Source organism: Lepisosteus oculatus, chromosome 14 (assembly GCF_040954835.1).
Source record: "Lepisosteus oculatus isolate fLepOcu1 chromosome 14, fLepOcu1.hap2, whole genome shotgun sequence".
Lineage (NCBI taxonomy): Eukaryota > Metazoa > Chordata > Actinopteri > Semionotiformes > Lepisosteidae > Lepisosteus > Lepisosteus oculatus.
Window position 1 is genome coordinate 40,031,880 of NC_090709.1, and position 16,207 is coordinate 40,048,086.

General features: G+C 47.4%; 2 protein-coding genes across 3 annotated transcripts; one reads left to right on the forward strand and one right to left on the reverse strand.

The window, feature by feature from the left end:
- Nucleotides 1-1,359: 1,359 nt before the first annotated feature.
- LOC107076048 (uncharacterized) lies at nucleotides 1,360-7,260 on the forward strand. The gene is made up of 5 exons (XM_069198671.1): nucleotides 1,360-1,412; nucleotides 2,686-3,057; nucleotides 3,481-3,621; nucleotides 4,631-4,671; nucleotides 5,908-7,260. Exons 1-5 carry the CDS (start codon nucleotides 1,370-1,372, stop codon nucleotides 6,022-6,024), a joined length of 714 nt encoding a protein of 237 aa, XP_069054772.1. The 5' UTR covers nucleotides 1,360-1,369; the 3' UTR covers nucleotides 6,025-7,260.
- Nucleotides 7,261-9,759: 2,499 nt separating this feature from the next.
- LOC138242405 (uncharacterized) lies at nucleotides 9,760-15,807 on the reverse strand. Of its 2 annotated transcripts, XM_069197874.1 has the most exons (6): nucleotides 15,389-15,807; nucleotides 13,536-13,595; nucleotides 13,002-13,322; nucleotides 11,431-11,682; nucleotides 10,738-10,782; nucleotides 9,760-10,329 (listed from the first exon to the last, which is right to left on the reverse strand). In XM_069197874.1, the coding sequence occupies exons 1-6, from the start codon at nucleotides 15,417-15,419 to the stop codon at nucleotides 10,238-10,240; spliced, it is 801 nt and encodes a 266-aa protein (XP_069053975.1). In that variant the 5' UTR covers nucleotides 15,420-15,807; the 3' UTR covers nucleotides 9,760-10,237. The 2 variants fall into 2 exon arrangements, with proteins under 2 accessions (XP_069053975.1, XP_069053976.1); XM_069197875.1 differs by lacking the exons at nucleotides 9,760-10,329; nucleotides 10,738-10,782 and adding an exon at nucleotides 10,813-10,937.
- Between the last annotated feature and the right edge of the window lie 400 nt (nucleotides 15,808-16,207).

Here is a 16,207-nt window from a genome sequence, read left to right on the forward strand (position 1 = left end):
ACAGGGGAGATTTAGGTCCTGCAGGAATTAAACGATTCTGCTACCCAGGGGCCCAAGACTACTCTGAAGGATACATTAACATTTAAAATGTTAAATCTCTCTGCTTATGGGTGTCGCCGGGGGGGCGGGCGAGACAGTACCTGTCGTGAACGCTAGGTGGAGGGTGTGCAGATCCACTGCGTGTCAGCGTCTGCGACGCGCTGTAAGGAAAACGACGGATTAGTTTGCAGATGTTTTATGAGGAAATGCGTCTTTGGGAATTCACACAACAGTGCCTCTGTTCAGTGTTTGCACATTTGCCGATTATACGTTGACTTTCAGCAATGTTCGTGTTGATCTACCGCGGATATAGACACCTCTGAAGCTTGCAGAAGAAACGCGTATGCATTTCTGATCCACTGTACCGGTAAGAAAGACAAGGTTCAGATCTCAGAATAACTCTCGTTGGTGTTATTCCTTAAGGTACAGTTTAGGTGATGGACATAAACACAATCCAGTACGCGGAATGTACAGTTTAACCGGAATGTAGTCTAGCTTTCCACATATACTATGTAAATAGTTTAAAAAAAATCTCTTATCAGATGTGGGTTTGAAAGAGGAGCGCACAGACACACTTGAAGAGCTTTTCCGGAGCTTCAGTTAATATGTATTTGAACTAACTATTAAGTTTGATTTCCTTTTTTTTTTAAAGTCCGATTGTTTTACAGATTTTCCTTTTTTGATTTCTGTCAAATACTGTGTTAGCTATGGACCTACTGTAAATGGTCTCAGTGTCCACTGTGTCCAGGTCTGTACAGTGACTGGACTGGTCTCTGAGTGTCCACTGTGTCCAGGTCTGTACAGTGACTGGACTGGTCTCAGTGTCCACTGAGTCCCGGTCTGTAACCCCACTGACTGGACTGATCTCTCAGTGTCCACTGAGTCCAGACCTGTAACCCCACTGAATGGACTGGTCTCAGTGTCCACTGTGTCCAGGCCTGTACAGTGACTGGACTGGTCTCAGTGTCCACTGTGTCTCAGGTCCTACAGGTTTGAAGACTGTGGAAACTGAGACCAGTCCAGTCACTGTACAGACCTGGACTCAGTGGACACTGAGAGACCAGTCCAGTCAGTGAGGTTACAGGCCTGGACACAGTGGACACTGAGACCAGTCCAGTCACTGTACAGAACTGGACTAAGTGGACACTGAGAGACCAGTCCAGTCAGTGGGGGGTGAACTGGCCTCAGCCTCAGCAGTGACCGCAGTGACAGTTGAACCGCCCACCCCCGTCAACTAAAACCAAAAAAAAACCAAAAAAACCCCAGCTCTCTTACCTGAGCAGTGTCACCAGCTTTCAGTTCGCGTTTCTCCCACTCGACAGCAGCTCAAATGGCGACGCTTTACATAAAGGCTTCTCTCTTCTTCCTCAGCTGTGAGTACCCATAGCTTCGGCTTCTGTTGTGATCTTCCAGCTGTTAAATGTTGTGCTTTGCCAGACAGAGATCTTGCTTTCGCCTTGTGAAGTGGGACAGTAGTGGTTGGGGGCTTTTCTTTTTCTCCTTTTACTGGCAGAACAAAACAAAAAAAAATTAAGTTGCTTTCTGTTGTTCTGGTACCGATTGTGATTGATCCATGGCTCTGGTCAAGTGGCGTGTGGTACTTTGGTAGCTGCATTCGAGGAACTGAATTATTTTGAGGAGTAAAGAACTGAGCTTGGAGGTACAGGAGGCTCTGCTGTACACAGAGGGGGGTGGGGGTGTGGAACAAGCTGCCCAGCCCTGTGGTTGAAGCCGATACCCTGGCTTCTCTCCAGACACAGCTGGGTGAGCTCCTCCAGTCAGGACAGGAGGCTCTTCTGTACACAGAGGGGGGTGGGGGTGGGGAACAGGCTGCCCAGCCCTGTGGTTGAAGCCGATACCCTGGCTCCTCTCCAGACACAGCTGGGTGAGCTCCTCCAGTCAGGACAGGAGGCTCTACTGGACACAGAGAACGCATGACATCGTCAGATCAATTAGCTTTAAACTACTAAACTGGCTAGACGCACCAAATGGTTCCTCTCCTTTGTGATCATTGCAGTATTGATCTCGTATTATTATTAACGAGGCTTGGTCATTAACGAGCTCTTATCACTTACAGTATGAGATGAGACTGACCTGAATACTCGAATCATGCAGCCCCACAGTTAAGAGAATTTTCTTGAAACCAAAACCTGATTTTGTTGTCTGAATTCTTTAATTCTATACCTGCCGCAAATGCCTTGCAAGGCCTTAGGCAGGGACCAGTGAAAAGCTAAGAAGCCTTTTTCTTTTTGTGAAGTTTCCAAAGCTTGTCATGCACCGTGGTGGCAAAGAGATGCCGTGAGAGACATCGACATCTTTATCTCCTGCTTATGCGATTAAAATTGTGTCTGTAATGCACATAAACCACTTGATACGCCGTAGATTAATTAAAAATGTCAGAAAAGGTGGAGAAAAGGCCCTAGATTTTCCGTCACAGGATAGTAATGGATTTTCTGACATCAACACTGGATGTTTTATGTAAATATTTTAGGCCGGTCAGGTAGTTTACAGGTATTTGCTCATTGACTCCGGGATTGATAATTCCCCTCTTCCGAAGCTGAATTTCAGGTCAGGCGCCGTGTCTGTCTTGGGATTGTGTGAGATAATACAACGTCATTTTCCTTTTTCCTTATATCGTCTCTGCAGGCGCTGGAGCGTGGGGCTGCAGTGTCTCTGGAGAAACCGTGCTGAGAGTCGGACTCGGGGACACCGTCACCCTGCCCTGTGACCTCAGACTCCAACACGAGACCACCTGGTTCATGCTTCAGAACGGGACCCTGTCTGTGGGGGTTTTAGCCAATAAAAACCCAGGACAAATCCAGATGCGCCCCTTCAGCTACGTGAGGAGACCGGACTCTCGCTTCAGCCTGGTGCTGAACCCCTCCACTAACTCCTCCAGTCTGAGGATTGAGGGGGTCACAGAGACAGACCAGGGGCTGTACTATTGCGCCACCAGAGACAGAGGAGAGATTCACATCGGAAAAGGCACCAGGATCCATGTGGGTGATAGAAATAGAGGTGAGAACAGACCCTTTCTACCTATTTGCTACGGAGGCAGGAACCTTTGCACATTTCAGGCCATGCAGTAGCCTGTATATACAGGGCCTTGTAATAGTGTTCAGCCCCTTGACCAATTCTCTCATTTGACTGAATTACACACCCCGCCTTCTCTGCGATATTTCTAAGCACTGAAACTCGACATGAATTATTTTAATGTGACGTTGTTTGACGTTAGAAAGTATTCTCAAGGCAAATAAAAAGCTGAAATACGCTGCCAAGGGGGTCTGAACACTTGTGCAAGGCACTGTAGAGGGGAAAATAATGAGAACATTAATGACTGAACAACGGCCTTTTTTTTATAAGTCAGTGTTACGCAATTAAAAAAAAATAGGATGCATTATTATATCCAACCATTATCCCTCTGACTGGTATAATTCTTAGAATTATTATCAAAGGCTGAATGTCCGAACATCACCAGACCGTCTGGAATCGACTGGCCATGCCTGACCATCCTGGTCGTGACTCCCCCTCTGTCCACCCTGCTGACATCATGCTGCATCTTCTGTCTCTTTTACAGACCAGGTATGTCACTGTATGCAATACTTCAGATACCTGCATCTAGACTGAGGGCAGAGCACAGCAGGAGTGAGAGCAGACAGTGAGAGATCAGTGTGAGACAGTGAGAGTGAGATCAGTGTGAGACACTGACACTGACACTGACAGGGAGAGTGAGATCAGTGTGAGACACTGAGAGTGAGATCAGTGTGAGACACTGACACTGACACTGACAGGGAGAGTGAGATCAGTGTGACACTGACACTGACAGGGAGAGTGAGATCAGTGTGAGACAGTGAGAGTGAGATCAGTGTGAGACACTGACACTGACAGGGAGAGTGAGATCAGTGTGACACTGACACTGACAGGGAGAGTGAGATCAGAGTGAGATACTGACAGTGAGAGTGAGATCAGTGTGAGACACTGACAGTGACAGTGAGATCAGTGTGACACTGACAGTGAGATCAGCGTGAGAGTGAGATCAGTGTGACACTGACAGTGAGATCAGTGTGACACTGACACTGACAGTGAGATCAGCGTGAGAGTGAGATCAGTGTGACACTGACAGTGAGATCAGTGTGACACTGACACTGACAGTGAGATCAGTGTGAGAGTGAGATCAGTGTGACACTGACAGTGAGATCAGTGTGAGAGTGAGATCAGTGTGACACTGACACTGACAGTGAAATCAGCGTGAGAGTGAGATCAGTGTGACACTGACAGTGAGATCAGTGTGACACTGACACTGACAGTGAGATCAGTGTGAGAGTGAGATCAGTGTGACACTGACAGTGAGATCAGCGTGAGAGTGAGATCAGTGTGACACTGACAGTGAGATCAGTGTGAGAGTGAGATCAGTGTGACAGTGACAATGACAGTGAGATCAGTGTGATAGTGACAGTGAGAGTGAGATCAGTGTTTCACACACAGCCGAGACAGTCTGGGTGGAAGAGAGGGGTAACTGTGTGTACAGCGCAGAGAGAGGAATGGAGGGATCTCTCTCTCCCGTCTTCTGAGAGTCTGTTTTTCTCACCAGGCCGGCGGCAGGACAGAAAAGGACACCGAGGCGTGGCGCAGGTATCGTGCCTTCAGGTTTTGTCACAGCTAGCGGAATACAGGTGCCATTCGAACAGGGTCCGTTTGACATGATTCCAGCGCACATTTGGAAGCTGACGAAGCTGTTTCACACGTCCTCACCTGTAAACAGCACGTTCTTCCATCAGATCACAGCCTGGCATCGAAGCTGAATGGTTGTGTGACACAGCACCATTATTAATATCATAATAATTAATAGCTCCTCGCACGTCTAGAGCTCTTCTCTGGACCCTCCACTCCGGGCTCTTCCCAGGTCATGGGGATCCCCTCTACCCCCACCAGTGTGTACCCCCACCTGGATGATGCTCCAGTCCTCTCACACACAGCAGCTCTCAGGGGGATGGAGCCAGTTCAGAGAGGGGGGTGATTAGGAGGCCATGATGGGTCAAGACCAGGGGGGTAATTGGGGCAGGACACTGGGGTAACACCCCTACTCTTCTCGAGAGACACCCCGGGATTGTTAATGAGCACAGAGAGTCAGGACCTCGGTTTGACGTCTCATCCGAAGGACGGCGCCTGTTTACAGTCCAGTGTCCCCCGTCACTATACTGGGGCATCAGGACCCACACAGACCGCAGGGTGAGAGCGCCCCCTGCTGGCCCCACTCACACCTCTCCCAGGAGTCTCCCCTCCAGGTACTGGCCAGGCTCACACCTGCTGGGCTCCAGTGGGGCTGTGAGCTGGGTGAGAGCGCCCCCTGCTGGCCCCACTCACACCTCTCCCAGGAGTCTCCCCTCCAGGTACAGGCCAGGCTCCCCCTGCTGGGCTCCAGTGGGGCTGTGAGCTGGGTGAGAGCGCCCCCTGCTGGCCCCACTCACACCTCTCCCAGGAGTCTCCCCTCCAGGTACTGGCCAGGCTCCCCCTGCTGGGCTCCAGTGGGCTGTGAGCTGGGTGAGAGCGCCCCCTGCTGGCCCCACTCACACCTCTCCCAGGAGTCTCCCCTCCAGGTACTGGCCAGGCTCCTCCTGCTGGGCTCCAGGAGGCTGTGAGCTGGGTGAGAGCGCCCCCTGCTGGGCTCCAGTGGGGCTGGGAGCTGGGTGAGAGCGCCCCCTGCTGGCCCCACTCACACCTCCTCCGGCAGCAGCCACTGGCCCGGAAAATAAAAGCAAGACTCCGATGCCCTGGAAATAAGGCTCAGGGCGCGAGTCCCCTGCAGAGGCACGAGACGCGTCTTCCTCGCTCGTCTCCTGAGCCCAGCCTCTGTGTGTGTGTCCCCAGGGGAAGGGACGGCAGCAGGACGTGTACGAGATCATGAGGCCGGCCGGGGACCGAGAGGCCGGAATCGGGCGGAGCGATCTTCTCCCCCGGCCGCGAGCCCGGAACCTGTCAGGGTGAAGCGGCGCTTGTCTTCCCCCTCTCCTCCCGCCTCTCTGCCTGCCCGCGCCCGCTGTGCTGTTTCACAGGAAGCTCTCTGAGGCTGGGGCTTCGGGGGGATATGAATAGAAGAGTGGTCGCGCCCTGCCCGACCTCACTGATCTGCTCTTGATGCTCCCCCGCGGGTGGACCAGGCACACCTGCAGATCTGAGGGGAAATGCAGCCCAACGCGCTTGTACGTCCCAGCTTCATTGGCTTGTCTTGTTTCCGGCTCATTTGTGTTTCCTAATCCGTATCTTGTTTGTGCTGGGCAGTGGAGGGGAAATGGACCGAAAGATCTGAAGGAAAACGTGTTGTTTAAAGTGCTGTCCAAAGCTTGGACGAGCTGGTGGTGCAGGAGTCTGCATGTTCCTCCCTGGTCAGTGTCCTGTGATGGACTGGTGTTCTGTCCAGGGTGTGTGTGTGTCCTGTGATGGACTGGTGTCCTGTCCAGGGTGTGTGAGTGCGTGTGTGTGTCTTGTGATGGACTGGTGTCCTGTCCAGGGTGTGTGAGTGTGAGTGTGAGTGTGAGTGTGAGTGTGAGTGTGAGTGTGAGTGTGAGTGTGTGTGATGGACTGCTGTCCTGTCCAGGGTGTGTGAGTGTGAGTGTGAGTGATGGACTGCTGTCCTGTCAAGGGTGTGTGAGTGTGTGTGTGTCCTGTGATGGACTGGTGTCCTGTCCAGGGTGTGTGAGTGCGTGTGTGTGTCTTGTGATGGGCTGGTGTCCTGTCCAGGGTGTGTGAGTGTGAGTGTGAGTGTGAGTGTGAGTGTGAGTGTGAGTGTGAGTGTGAGTGTGAGTGTGAGTGATGGACTGCTGTCCTGTCCAGGGTGTGTGAGTGTGAGTGTGAGTGTGAGTGTGAGTGTGAGTGTGAGTGTGAGTGTGAGTGTGAGTGTGAGTGTGAGTGTGAGTGTGTGTGTGATGGACTGCTGTCCTGTCCAGGGTGTGTGAGTGTGAGTGTGAGTGTGAGTGTGAGTGTGAGTGTGAGTGTGAGTGTGAGTGATGGACTGCTGTCCTGTCCAGGGTGTACCCTGCCTTGTGCCTGTTGCTTGCTGGGATAGACTCTTGGTCCTTGTCAACCCGGAAATTGAAAAAAAATTGGATGACTATTCAATAATTTTTGAATGAATGTTCAGTGGTTGTTCAAAATGTATTTAATTTATGTCACACAACTTCAGATCTTCTTCTTGTCATCATTAAATTTGTAATTTCACCTGCAGTGTCTTCCTCTTGCACTGTGTTTATTAATTTTAATGTTACTGTTAGGGAAAGATCCCAGCCCTCTGGACACAGATATCGCTTGAATCAGGAGATTCAGTCAGACTTAACCTGATTGTTCTGCGATATTTGTCCACACCGGGAATGCAGTAGTTTGGAAGCTGTTGATGTGTGGACTGTCTACATTTGCCAGCAAACCGAAATGAGAAGCGAATTCAACACAGCACACGGAGGTGCTTTGCAGACCCCCTGCGTGATGTACTTGTGCACTGACAGGAAGCCACAGCCTGTATCCTGTGCAGTAGCTCAGCTCTGTCAGCCCTGCAGGTGACGCAGATAGTGGCAACACACACACACACTCCCATACACTCGCAAGTGCACACACACACACTCGAACACTTGCACACACTAATGCACAGACTCATATTCTCACACACACACTCATAAACGCACACACAAATGAACAAACACACAAGTTCACATATGCACAATGCACACAGACTCACAAATGCACACACACATTCACACACACACACACTCACACACACCAGTTTGCAGTAAATCAGAGCATCACCTGTAAGAGCTGAGAGTACAGTACTGTGAATTGAGTTAGCAAATGAGATGTGAACTCTGGACTGCCTATATTTGTCCCATCTGCCTTATTTTCTACATTGTAATTTATTTATTTTTTAGGCACTTGTCTCAAAAATAAAAGCAAGATACTGGCGTCTACTGTTGCCACTCACAAATCTCTCAAGTCATGAGCACTCTTACTGACGGGACAACCCAGCTCGTCAGTCCATCGGTGTTGCTTGGCGTAGAGAGCCACCTACTGGCCCAACAACACCACTGCAACAGGAAACTGGTTTTCCTTACAGCAGGGCTGTCCGTTCCTGCTCCAGTTTAAAACTGGTAACAGGGGGCTCAGAGGAACAGACACTTTTGAAATTAACACACAGGTCAATGAAAAGTGAAATGAAGGGCTCTTCTTTGCACAGAGGGGGGTGGGGGTGGGGAACAAGCTGCTCAGCCCTGTTGTTGATGCCGATACCCGGGCTTCTCTCCAGACACAGCTGGGTGAGCTCCTCCAGTCAGGACAGGAGGCTCTTCTGTACACAGAGGGGGGTGGGGGTGGGGAACAGGCTGCCCAGCCCTGTGGTTGAAGCCGATACCCTGGCTCCTCTCCAGACACAGCTGGGTGAGCTCCTCCAGTCAGGACAGGAGGCTCTTCTGTACACAGAGGGGGGTGGGGGTGGGGAACAAGCTGCCCAGCCCTGTGGTTGAAGCCGATACCCTGGCTCCTCTCCAGACACAGCTGGGTGAGCTCCTCCAGTCAGGACAGACAGGGGGCTCGTCTGTACAGCCACTTGTTTGGGACATTTTACTTTCCTATGCTGTGTAAGTACATTAATCGTACAAAGTAGAGTCTAAGGCCGTGCTGAATCCTTCAGCTTTCACAGGTGTCAGTCTGTGGTCAAAGATCACATTAAAATCCAATATTGTTAAACCATTTATTAGACCTATTGAATAAATGAATTCATTTATTCAATAGGTCTTGGGAAAGCCTACGTTAGGTATGGAGGTCATCATAAGGGGGCCGTTAATTGCTATGATGGGTTAATATTACATTTATAACCACTGGTTACCTGAGATTAATACTTGCCACTACTTCTTGTTGACTTCGGTCACTGGCGCTGCGCTGATTACGTAAACAAAAGTAGTCCAATCGGGCACCGAAAAGCCCATTAGCTCCGCCCCCTTGTGTTCGCCAGACTCCTTTGACGTCACAATCCCTCGCCGGTGCTCATAGATCATGTGTTCATAGACACGTTATAATTAATAATATTAACAACGAGAGTCTCCTGCTCAGCTGAGACCTGAAGACTCTTAACTGGGGTCTGACCTCGCCGTGGGCCATGAAGTAGCCGGGTTTTCAACAGACGGGTGTGTTTGAGGCGCTGAAGTTGAACCTCGGAGGCGGCTGACCGGCGTGAGCAGTGAGTATCCGAACACCACCGAAAACACTTAAAAATATATATATTTATGCATAAACAATAACAAAAAGTACAATACAAGCAAGAGTCCATATAACATTTCAAAACATCGTCAGGGGTACATATAACAAAATACATTCACATCATGAAAAAAGTTTTAACAAATTATATAAAGATGACGTCCGCGCCACTTTCAGCATGGAATAAACCTATTACTGTAGAAATAGTCGTTTACATCCATTTCAAAATGCTCAAACATAGGATTCTTCCCAGACCACGTGCCGTTATAATAATTAAATTTATTACAAACGATATTTTAGTATTGTTTTCGATGGGGCTCAAGCTTAACATAACATATTTTTCTTTAAAACAAATATCAGTATTTGTCTCTTTTTTAATATAAGTCTGCAATTAACATAACCACCACCGGATGTTTCAGGGGTGTAACTGTGCGTGATGATCGTTATAAAATAACTGTATTTAATTAATATGAATTCTAATACATGTTCTCTATATATTGAAGATGTTTATTTCAATACATCCGGGATTGAATTAGGAGCTTTTCTGACTGACTAAAGACACTTGCTAAATATATTAAATGAACTTTATAAGGCCAAAGCAGTACAGTACAAAAACACATTTATGTTCTCAGTTAAAGAGCACAGAATGGCCCGGGTTCTGGGTGGGTTCCCTGTGTGAACTGGGCTGCAGTACCAGTGACAGAGCTGACGGAGTCTGACAGACACACTGAGCAGGAATGAGTCCCTTCAGGAGCCCCGAGTCTCTGGATTCCTGTCTGTCCTCAGTGTAATAACTCACACTGCTCCTCTCTCCCAGAACTGGAGGGTCTGTGTGCTGGGCAGTGTCCACATTGGGGTCAGATGGTCCTGGTGCTGTAGTATGAAGAGGATCAGACTCTGGGGCTCCCTCATCCTTGTGTCCTCCTAGTGATGATCCATACTGCCACTTCCTCCTCCTCATACACTACCAGATCCCAAATCCTGCTGCTGCCAGAACTACTGCAGCTCCCAGGACACCTGCTCTCACACCAGTAGACCTGGCTCCCTGGTCACAGCCTGCAGGGAAACACAGCAACAGTAACAGACTGGTCTACTGCACTGGGACTGGAGCTCCTATTGTAACAGACTGTTCTACTGCACTGGGACTGGAGCTCCTATTGTAACAGACTGGTCTACTGGACTGGGACTGGAGCTCCTATTGTAACAGACTGTTCTACTGCACTGGGACTGGAGCTCCTATTGTAACAGGACTGTTCTACTGCACTGGGACTGGAGCTCCTATTGTAACAGACTGTTCTACTGGACTGGGACTGGAGCTCCTATTGTAACAGACTGTTCTACTGCACTGGGACTGGAGCTCCTATTGTAACAGGACTGGTCTACTGGACTGGAAGGAAACCCTTTTACAAACCAGTACCTAATTTTGCAATAAGGCTTAAATTGGGGGAAAAAATGAAAAATTACCTTTATCACCATGATGTAGATTTTGTTTGTCTGCGTTGTCTGACACTAAATATGAACAGAAGAAAGATAAATTGATTATTTTCTGTTTTCACTTTATTTCAAGATATGAGTGTAAAAGGAGGAAATAGTTTCAAGTTCTTGAAGATCTAGCAGATCAGCTAGCAGAAGTTGAGAAGCTGAACATCTTTCTGAATTCTGTTCTAAGAGTCAATAACCAAAATTGGACTGATTAGTGATGTTTGGAGTTTACATTTCACAAACATGGGACTACTACTGCTACTACCACTAAATCTTATTTATGAAGAGCCTTTCCAAACCCCAGGATGCTGAATGCAGCTTAAAAGTCATGTTACTGTATTTGGTTAAAGGATATTTCTATATTGTTCGTTATCACTAGTCATGTGTTTTAGTTCTGACAGGAAAGGGGCCTAATTCTGGACATACAGAGACGGTAGAGTTTTGGATTAAAATCGATGAGAGTCCTTCTCTGAACTGTATTCAATATCTCTCTGTTGCACCTAAGATTTTGAGTCAACCTCAAATCTTTCAACACCCCAATATAACATTTCTATTCTCGGCTGTAGACGAGACCCTGACTTTATTTGATATACTCTGTTCAACTCTGTCTCCGTTGTAATTTAAGAGCTCAAAGCTGAGGAACAGGAGAAATGAGAGTGTAGTAGCTCTCCTCACCTTCGACGACAGTGACAGTGATGACACTGATGGTCCTCTTGGTTCTCCTGTCTCTCACAGTGTAGATGCCCTGATCAGCCTGTGTGACTCTGTGTATGATCAGGTATCCCTCCCACACTGAGACACGATCTTGTTGGGTGTCTGAGCTCTTTAGATAAACCACAGTGTTGTGAAACAGCACCTCCACCTCATCATCAAACACAGGGACTGAGAGATCTCCTCCAGACACTGCACTGCGGTTCTCTGTCCGACCTGAAAGAGACAGACGGAGTCACCATGAATTTCATCTCGCTTCACAGAACAGAGAAGAGGGTCACATCCCAGAGGACAAGGATAGAAGAGGTTGGATATAGAGGAGGCTGTGGCCTTTCGAATTATTGGGCTCTAAATCTAGTCGGATTAACGAAACCTCAACATCCTTTGCCATCGTTTCGCTCGTAGGATGACTGCTTTCTCATCATGTTAAAAGACAAATTAGGTGCTGAAACCAGGATTTGTTTTTTTTTTTTAAAGGGGCAAGTTTTCTGAATTACAACTCTATTCCTTTTTGAAATATTGGGTTTTCTTGTTTGGCAAGTGCTGTCCTGCAGAGACTCACACTTCAGTTGCCTATAATTGATCATTTGTTAAAATAACAATCAACTGATTAATAATTCCATTAGGGAGGCCAGGGACATGTTAGGACTTTGCTAATTAACTATGGTACCTCCCTATTATGTACAAAGTTCAAATGTGCTCCTGTTTAGCAGTAATGTAATCAATGTTTTCAGGGCGCATGAGCACACAGTACCCATGGAGTTGGTGCCTACAACTGGATGGAACATTTGTTGACATTATCTGTACCTCAGAATATACGATTTATGTGATCGGTCTTGTTTCCCTGCACATCCAGGAAAGATATCTGCAGGTCTAAATGTTTAAATCTTCAAAGTCCTGCAGGCCAAGCAGGTGGAATTCTGTTTTCTGAAATACAGATCTGGAATCAAACCCAGAGCCCCAGCAATGCTGACCACTGTGCACCTTAAATGAACTAGATGAGCACACATGTCTCTCTCTTGTTTGCGAGTTGTGTAACCACATAAAACCGTTTCAGTAACTGATTCAGGAAGTGATGAAGGGACAGTGTGCAATGCTGTATAAGATTACTGTTTGATTTTTTTAGAATATCTTTAAGAAAAAAAAATGTAACTAAACTGGAAGTGGTTGTTTAAAGTTTGTTGTTCCTGTATCGGCAGTGGAATGAATGAATTTGCAGGGGCACTGTGCTATACTGTGGTCCAATCGACAGGTTTGGGGTTTCTACAGATCTCCAAGAGCAGAGCTGGGAGCAGCAATGTCTCGGGTACCTTAAGACCAGAGCACTGGTCCAGTGCTGTTTCGGGGCTCAAACAGGATGTTTAATTGGATTGATGAGGACTGGGTGCAGTGGGGCAAACTGTCGGGCAGCCTCATCCTCATCCTCACGGCCTCACAAAAATGTGAGCTGTGGTTTCAAGATTTATTGTATGACGTGAGCCTGTATGTTCAAAAGGTGATTCGTGTTATTAAAGATAAGTATTGGAATGTGTTACCTGTCACAGTGAGTCGAACGTCATCGAGAAACTGCAGTTGATCATGGTTCCCTCTGTAATAACACTCGTAGTAGTCTTCATCTGAGAACTTTGTGTTGTGGAGGGTGAGAGAGAAGTTCCCCTGTCTGATCTTCTCTCTGGACACCTCAGCTCTGCCCTTATAGTCAGGGCCAGGATACTGTTTCCCACTGGAGACATCAAGCACTGGTCTGTGAGGAGTCTGCCAACTGATTCTGAGCTGCTCCTCAGGGATTCCAGTAGCCCTGGTCCCATCACAGGGCAGAGTGACCGAGTCACCCAGACGCACCGATAGTGGGAGCGCTGAGGAGACAGAGACACAATACAGCATTATACACACATACACACCCTCACAGATGCACACTGGAGAGAGAGACACAGCAACACAACTAGACACCCCCTCACAGACGCACACTAGAGAGAGAGAGACACAGCAACACAACTAGATACACACACACACACACACACACACAGGCCTTGAGACCTGAGCTCTCAGCTCTGTGTGACTCTACTTACCCCGAGTACAGCAGGAGACACAGAGCAGAGTCAACACCCTCCACATCGTCCAGCCAGACCCTAGAACACAGAGCTGTTTTAGAGTTCAGTGCTTCACTGCCTGAAGCCTGTCTTCAAACGTGATATAAAAACACTGACTTCTGTTAAATGATGGGTTTCTGTGTGATGCATTTTTTCTGTTACCTATAGACAGTGTTACATTTTATAATATTTAATATCTTATACAATATATCCATCGGGGCCGCTGGTGTGGAATAAGTGAATCTCAGGGCTGTGTGCTGTACTGTAACCTGAGCCTTCAGACCTCTCACGGACCTCGGGGTGCACAGGGTGACACCCCGGGAGTGGGGGACAGCAACTGAAACATCTGATCCTACTGAACTCCATTTTAATGGGCCTGCCACGATTATCCACAGTAAATACATGACACTGAAGTAGGCCTGCAAATCACCATTACTGCAGGCAGTGTAGATTGATTAATTATCCATCATAATAACCTGAGAGTATTATGGAACCTACTGATTTTTTTTACATCTATAACTTCTCTTTGTTACTGTGAATTATTTAGTTCTTTATTTGTGTTGGATAATTAATAGTAAAATATTAAATCCAGGTCTAAAGGAAATGTCATACACAGATTCAAGAAACCAAGTGTCTTCAGTTTCACAGAAGGTGTTTTGATAGAAATTCTGATAAACCCCAAGCATAGCAGTGAATGAAGAACACGAGGAAACAACTGCAAGTGTTGAGGGATTAAGAAGTGTGAGGCTCTTCTGTACACAGAGGGGGGTGGGGGTGGGGAACAAGCTGCCCGGCCCTGCTGTTGAAGCCGATACCCTGGCTTCTCTCCAGACACAGCTGGGTGAGCTCCTCCAGTCAGGACAGGAGGCTCTACTGTACACAGAGGGGGGTGGGGGTGGGGAACAAGCTGCCCGGCCCTGCTGTTGAAGCCGATACCCTGGCTTCTCTCCAGACACAGCTGGGTGAGCTCCTCCAGTCAGGACAGGAGGCTCTTCTGTACACAGAGGGGGGTGGGGGTGGGGAACAGGCTGCCCAGCCCTGTGGTTGAAGCCGATACCCTGGCTTCTCTCCAGACACAGCTGGGTGAGCTCCTCCAGTCAGGACAGGAGGCTCTTCTGTACACAGAGGGGGGTGGGGGTGGGGAACAGGCTGGATGAGCTCCTCCAGTCAGGACAGGAGGCTCTTCTGTACACAGAGGGTAGTGGGAGTGGGGAACAAGCTGCCCAGCCCTGTGGTTGAAGCCGATACCCTGGCTTCTCTCCAGACACAGCTGGGTGAGCTCCTCCAGTCAGGACAGGAGGCTCTACTGTACACAGAGGGGGGTGGGGGTGGGGAACAAGCTGCCCGGCCCTGCTGTTGAAGCTGATACCATCAAGACACAGCCGGGTGAGATTCTGGGATCAACTTGCTAACTCTGGTAGTTAGCTTATGACCACTTTTCATTTGTAACCTTATGCCCTTACTGTTTAGTTTAGTTAGCTGCGTATAATTTTACATAAATAATTACAGGACGTTTTTTATTGTCCCTTAAAACCGAATTTGTGATATATCACATTTGAAAACAATTTAGTGAAACGATCAACCGCGATTAACTGATGGTGTCGTTGTAAAATGGCGAGTCGTGCTACGAACAGGAAAGTAAGTCAAAGTGAAACTGAAAGTTTTGTACAATTTACAGCGCCCGTTCAACCAAAAGGAGCGAAGTACATCTAAAAAAATATAGCTACTTTCCCAAAACCAAAACGAATATGCAGGGACTATTCTCACGTCAGCCCAGAACAGCGCGAGAAAGGAAATATTATTATTATTATTATTATAATTAAATAACTCACCTTCTGTGTCACACTCTCCAGAACTGTACATGTGTATAAAGCTGTATGGCTTGTTTCGCCGAGAAAAACGAGAAAACTCCCCTTTACTTTAAATTCATCAACCCGAGTTTTTCTTCTTCTTTTTATTATTCTCTAATTTCCAGTACTTGAAATCCTGCTGTCGCCCGAACTGGTCCGGACTCCTTCTGGGACAGTGAAACCGAGGACTTCCCCGTCCGGGGGGCGGTGCTGAGCGCAGAGGCGCAGATAAGGAGTTGATGATTATGTTTGGTTTTATTTGTTAGAGCAGTATATACTAGTGTTTGTTTAGTGTTGGTTTGGAATGCTGTAGTTGTGTATTAAGGACTGTTATAGCTCTGGTTCTTGAAAAACTCAATGATTTAGACAATCTTAGAGTTAGTTATCTGCTTTTGTGTATGTCTTTTTCAGGAATAGGTTTTCGAAATGCTGTAAAAAGAAAAGCGTTTTTTTTAAAAGTGAGCGCTGGGTTTTATTTTATACAGGAAACGCATGCGTGTTGAAACACTATTTAAATTATATAAATGAGAAATAATCAAGCAAGGAAAACATGATCTATGTAAAAAAAATACAATTTGATCACATGATTTTCAACATTACCTCTGGTGGTTAAAGGCTTTTTTTTCTATTGTTTTTTTTTTCTCTTCTACCTGTTTCTGATCCTCTGGTTGTAGTTGTATTTGTAAATTCTATACGTTTAATTAAAAAACAAAAATCATTTTTAAAAAAACGAGAGAAAACCGTTCTTCCAACGCGCCTGCGCGGCTCGGGTGTTTTCCTGGGCTGGACGTCACACTGATC

Bases quoted from the DNA above. Each gene is read 5' to 3' on its own strand.
- LOC107076048 (XM_069198671.1), top strand. From the start codon at position 1,370: ATGGCGACGCTTTACATAAAGGCTTCTCTCTTCTTCCTCAGCT. The intron at 1,413-2,685 runs GTGAGTACCCAT...TCGTCTCTGCAG, and splicing joins TTCTCTCTTCTTCCTCAGCT to GCGCTGGAGCGTGGGGCTGC. The intron at 3,622-4,630 runs GTATGTCACTGT...TTTTCTCACCAG, and splicing joins CTGTCTCTTTTACAGACCAG to GCCGGCGGCAGGACAGAAAA.
- LOC138242405 (XM_069197874.1), bottom strand. From the start codon at position 15,419: ATGTACAGTTCTGGAGAGTGTGACACAGAAG. The intron at 13,596-15,388 runs GTGAGTTATTTA...TCTGTGTTCTAG, and splicing joins TGGAGAGTGTGACACAGAAG to GGTCTGGCTGGACGATGTGG. The intron at 11,683-13,001 runs GTAACACATTCC...TGTCTCTTTCAG, and splicing joins CGTTCGACTCACTGTGACAG to GTCGGACAGAGAACCGCAGT.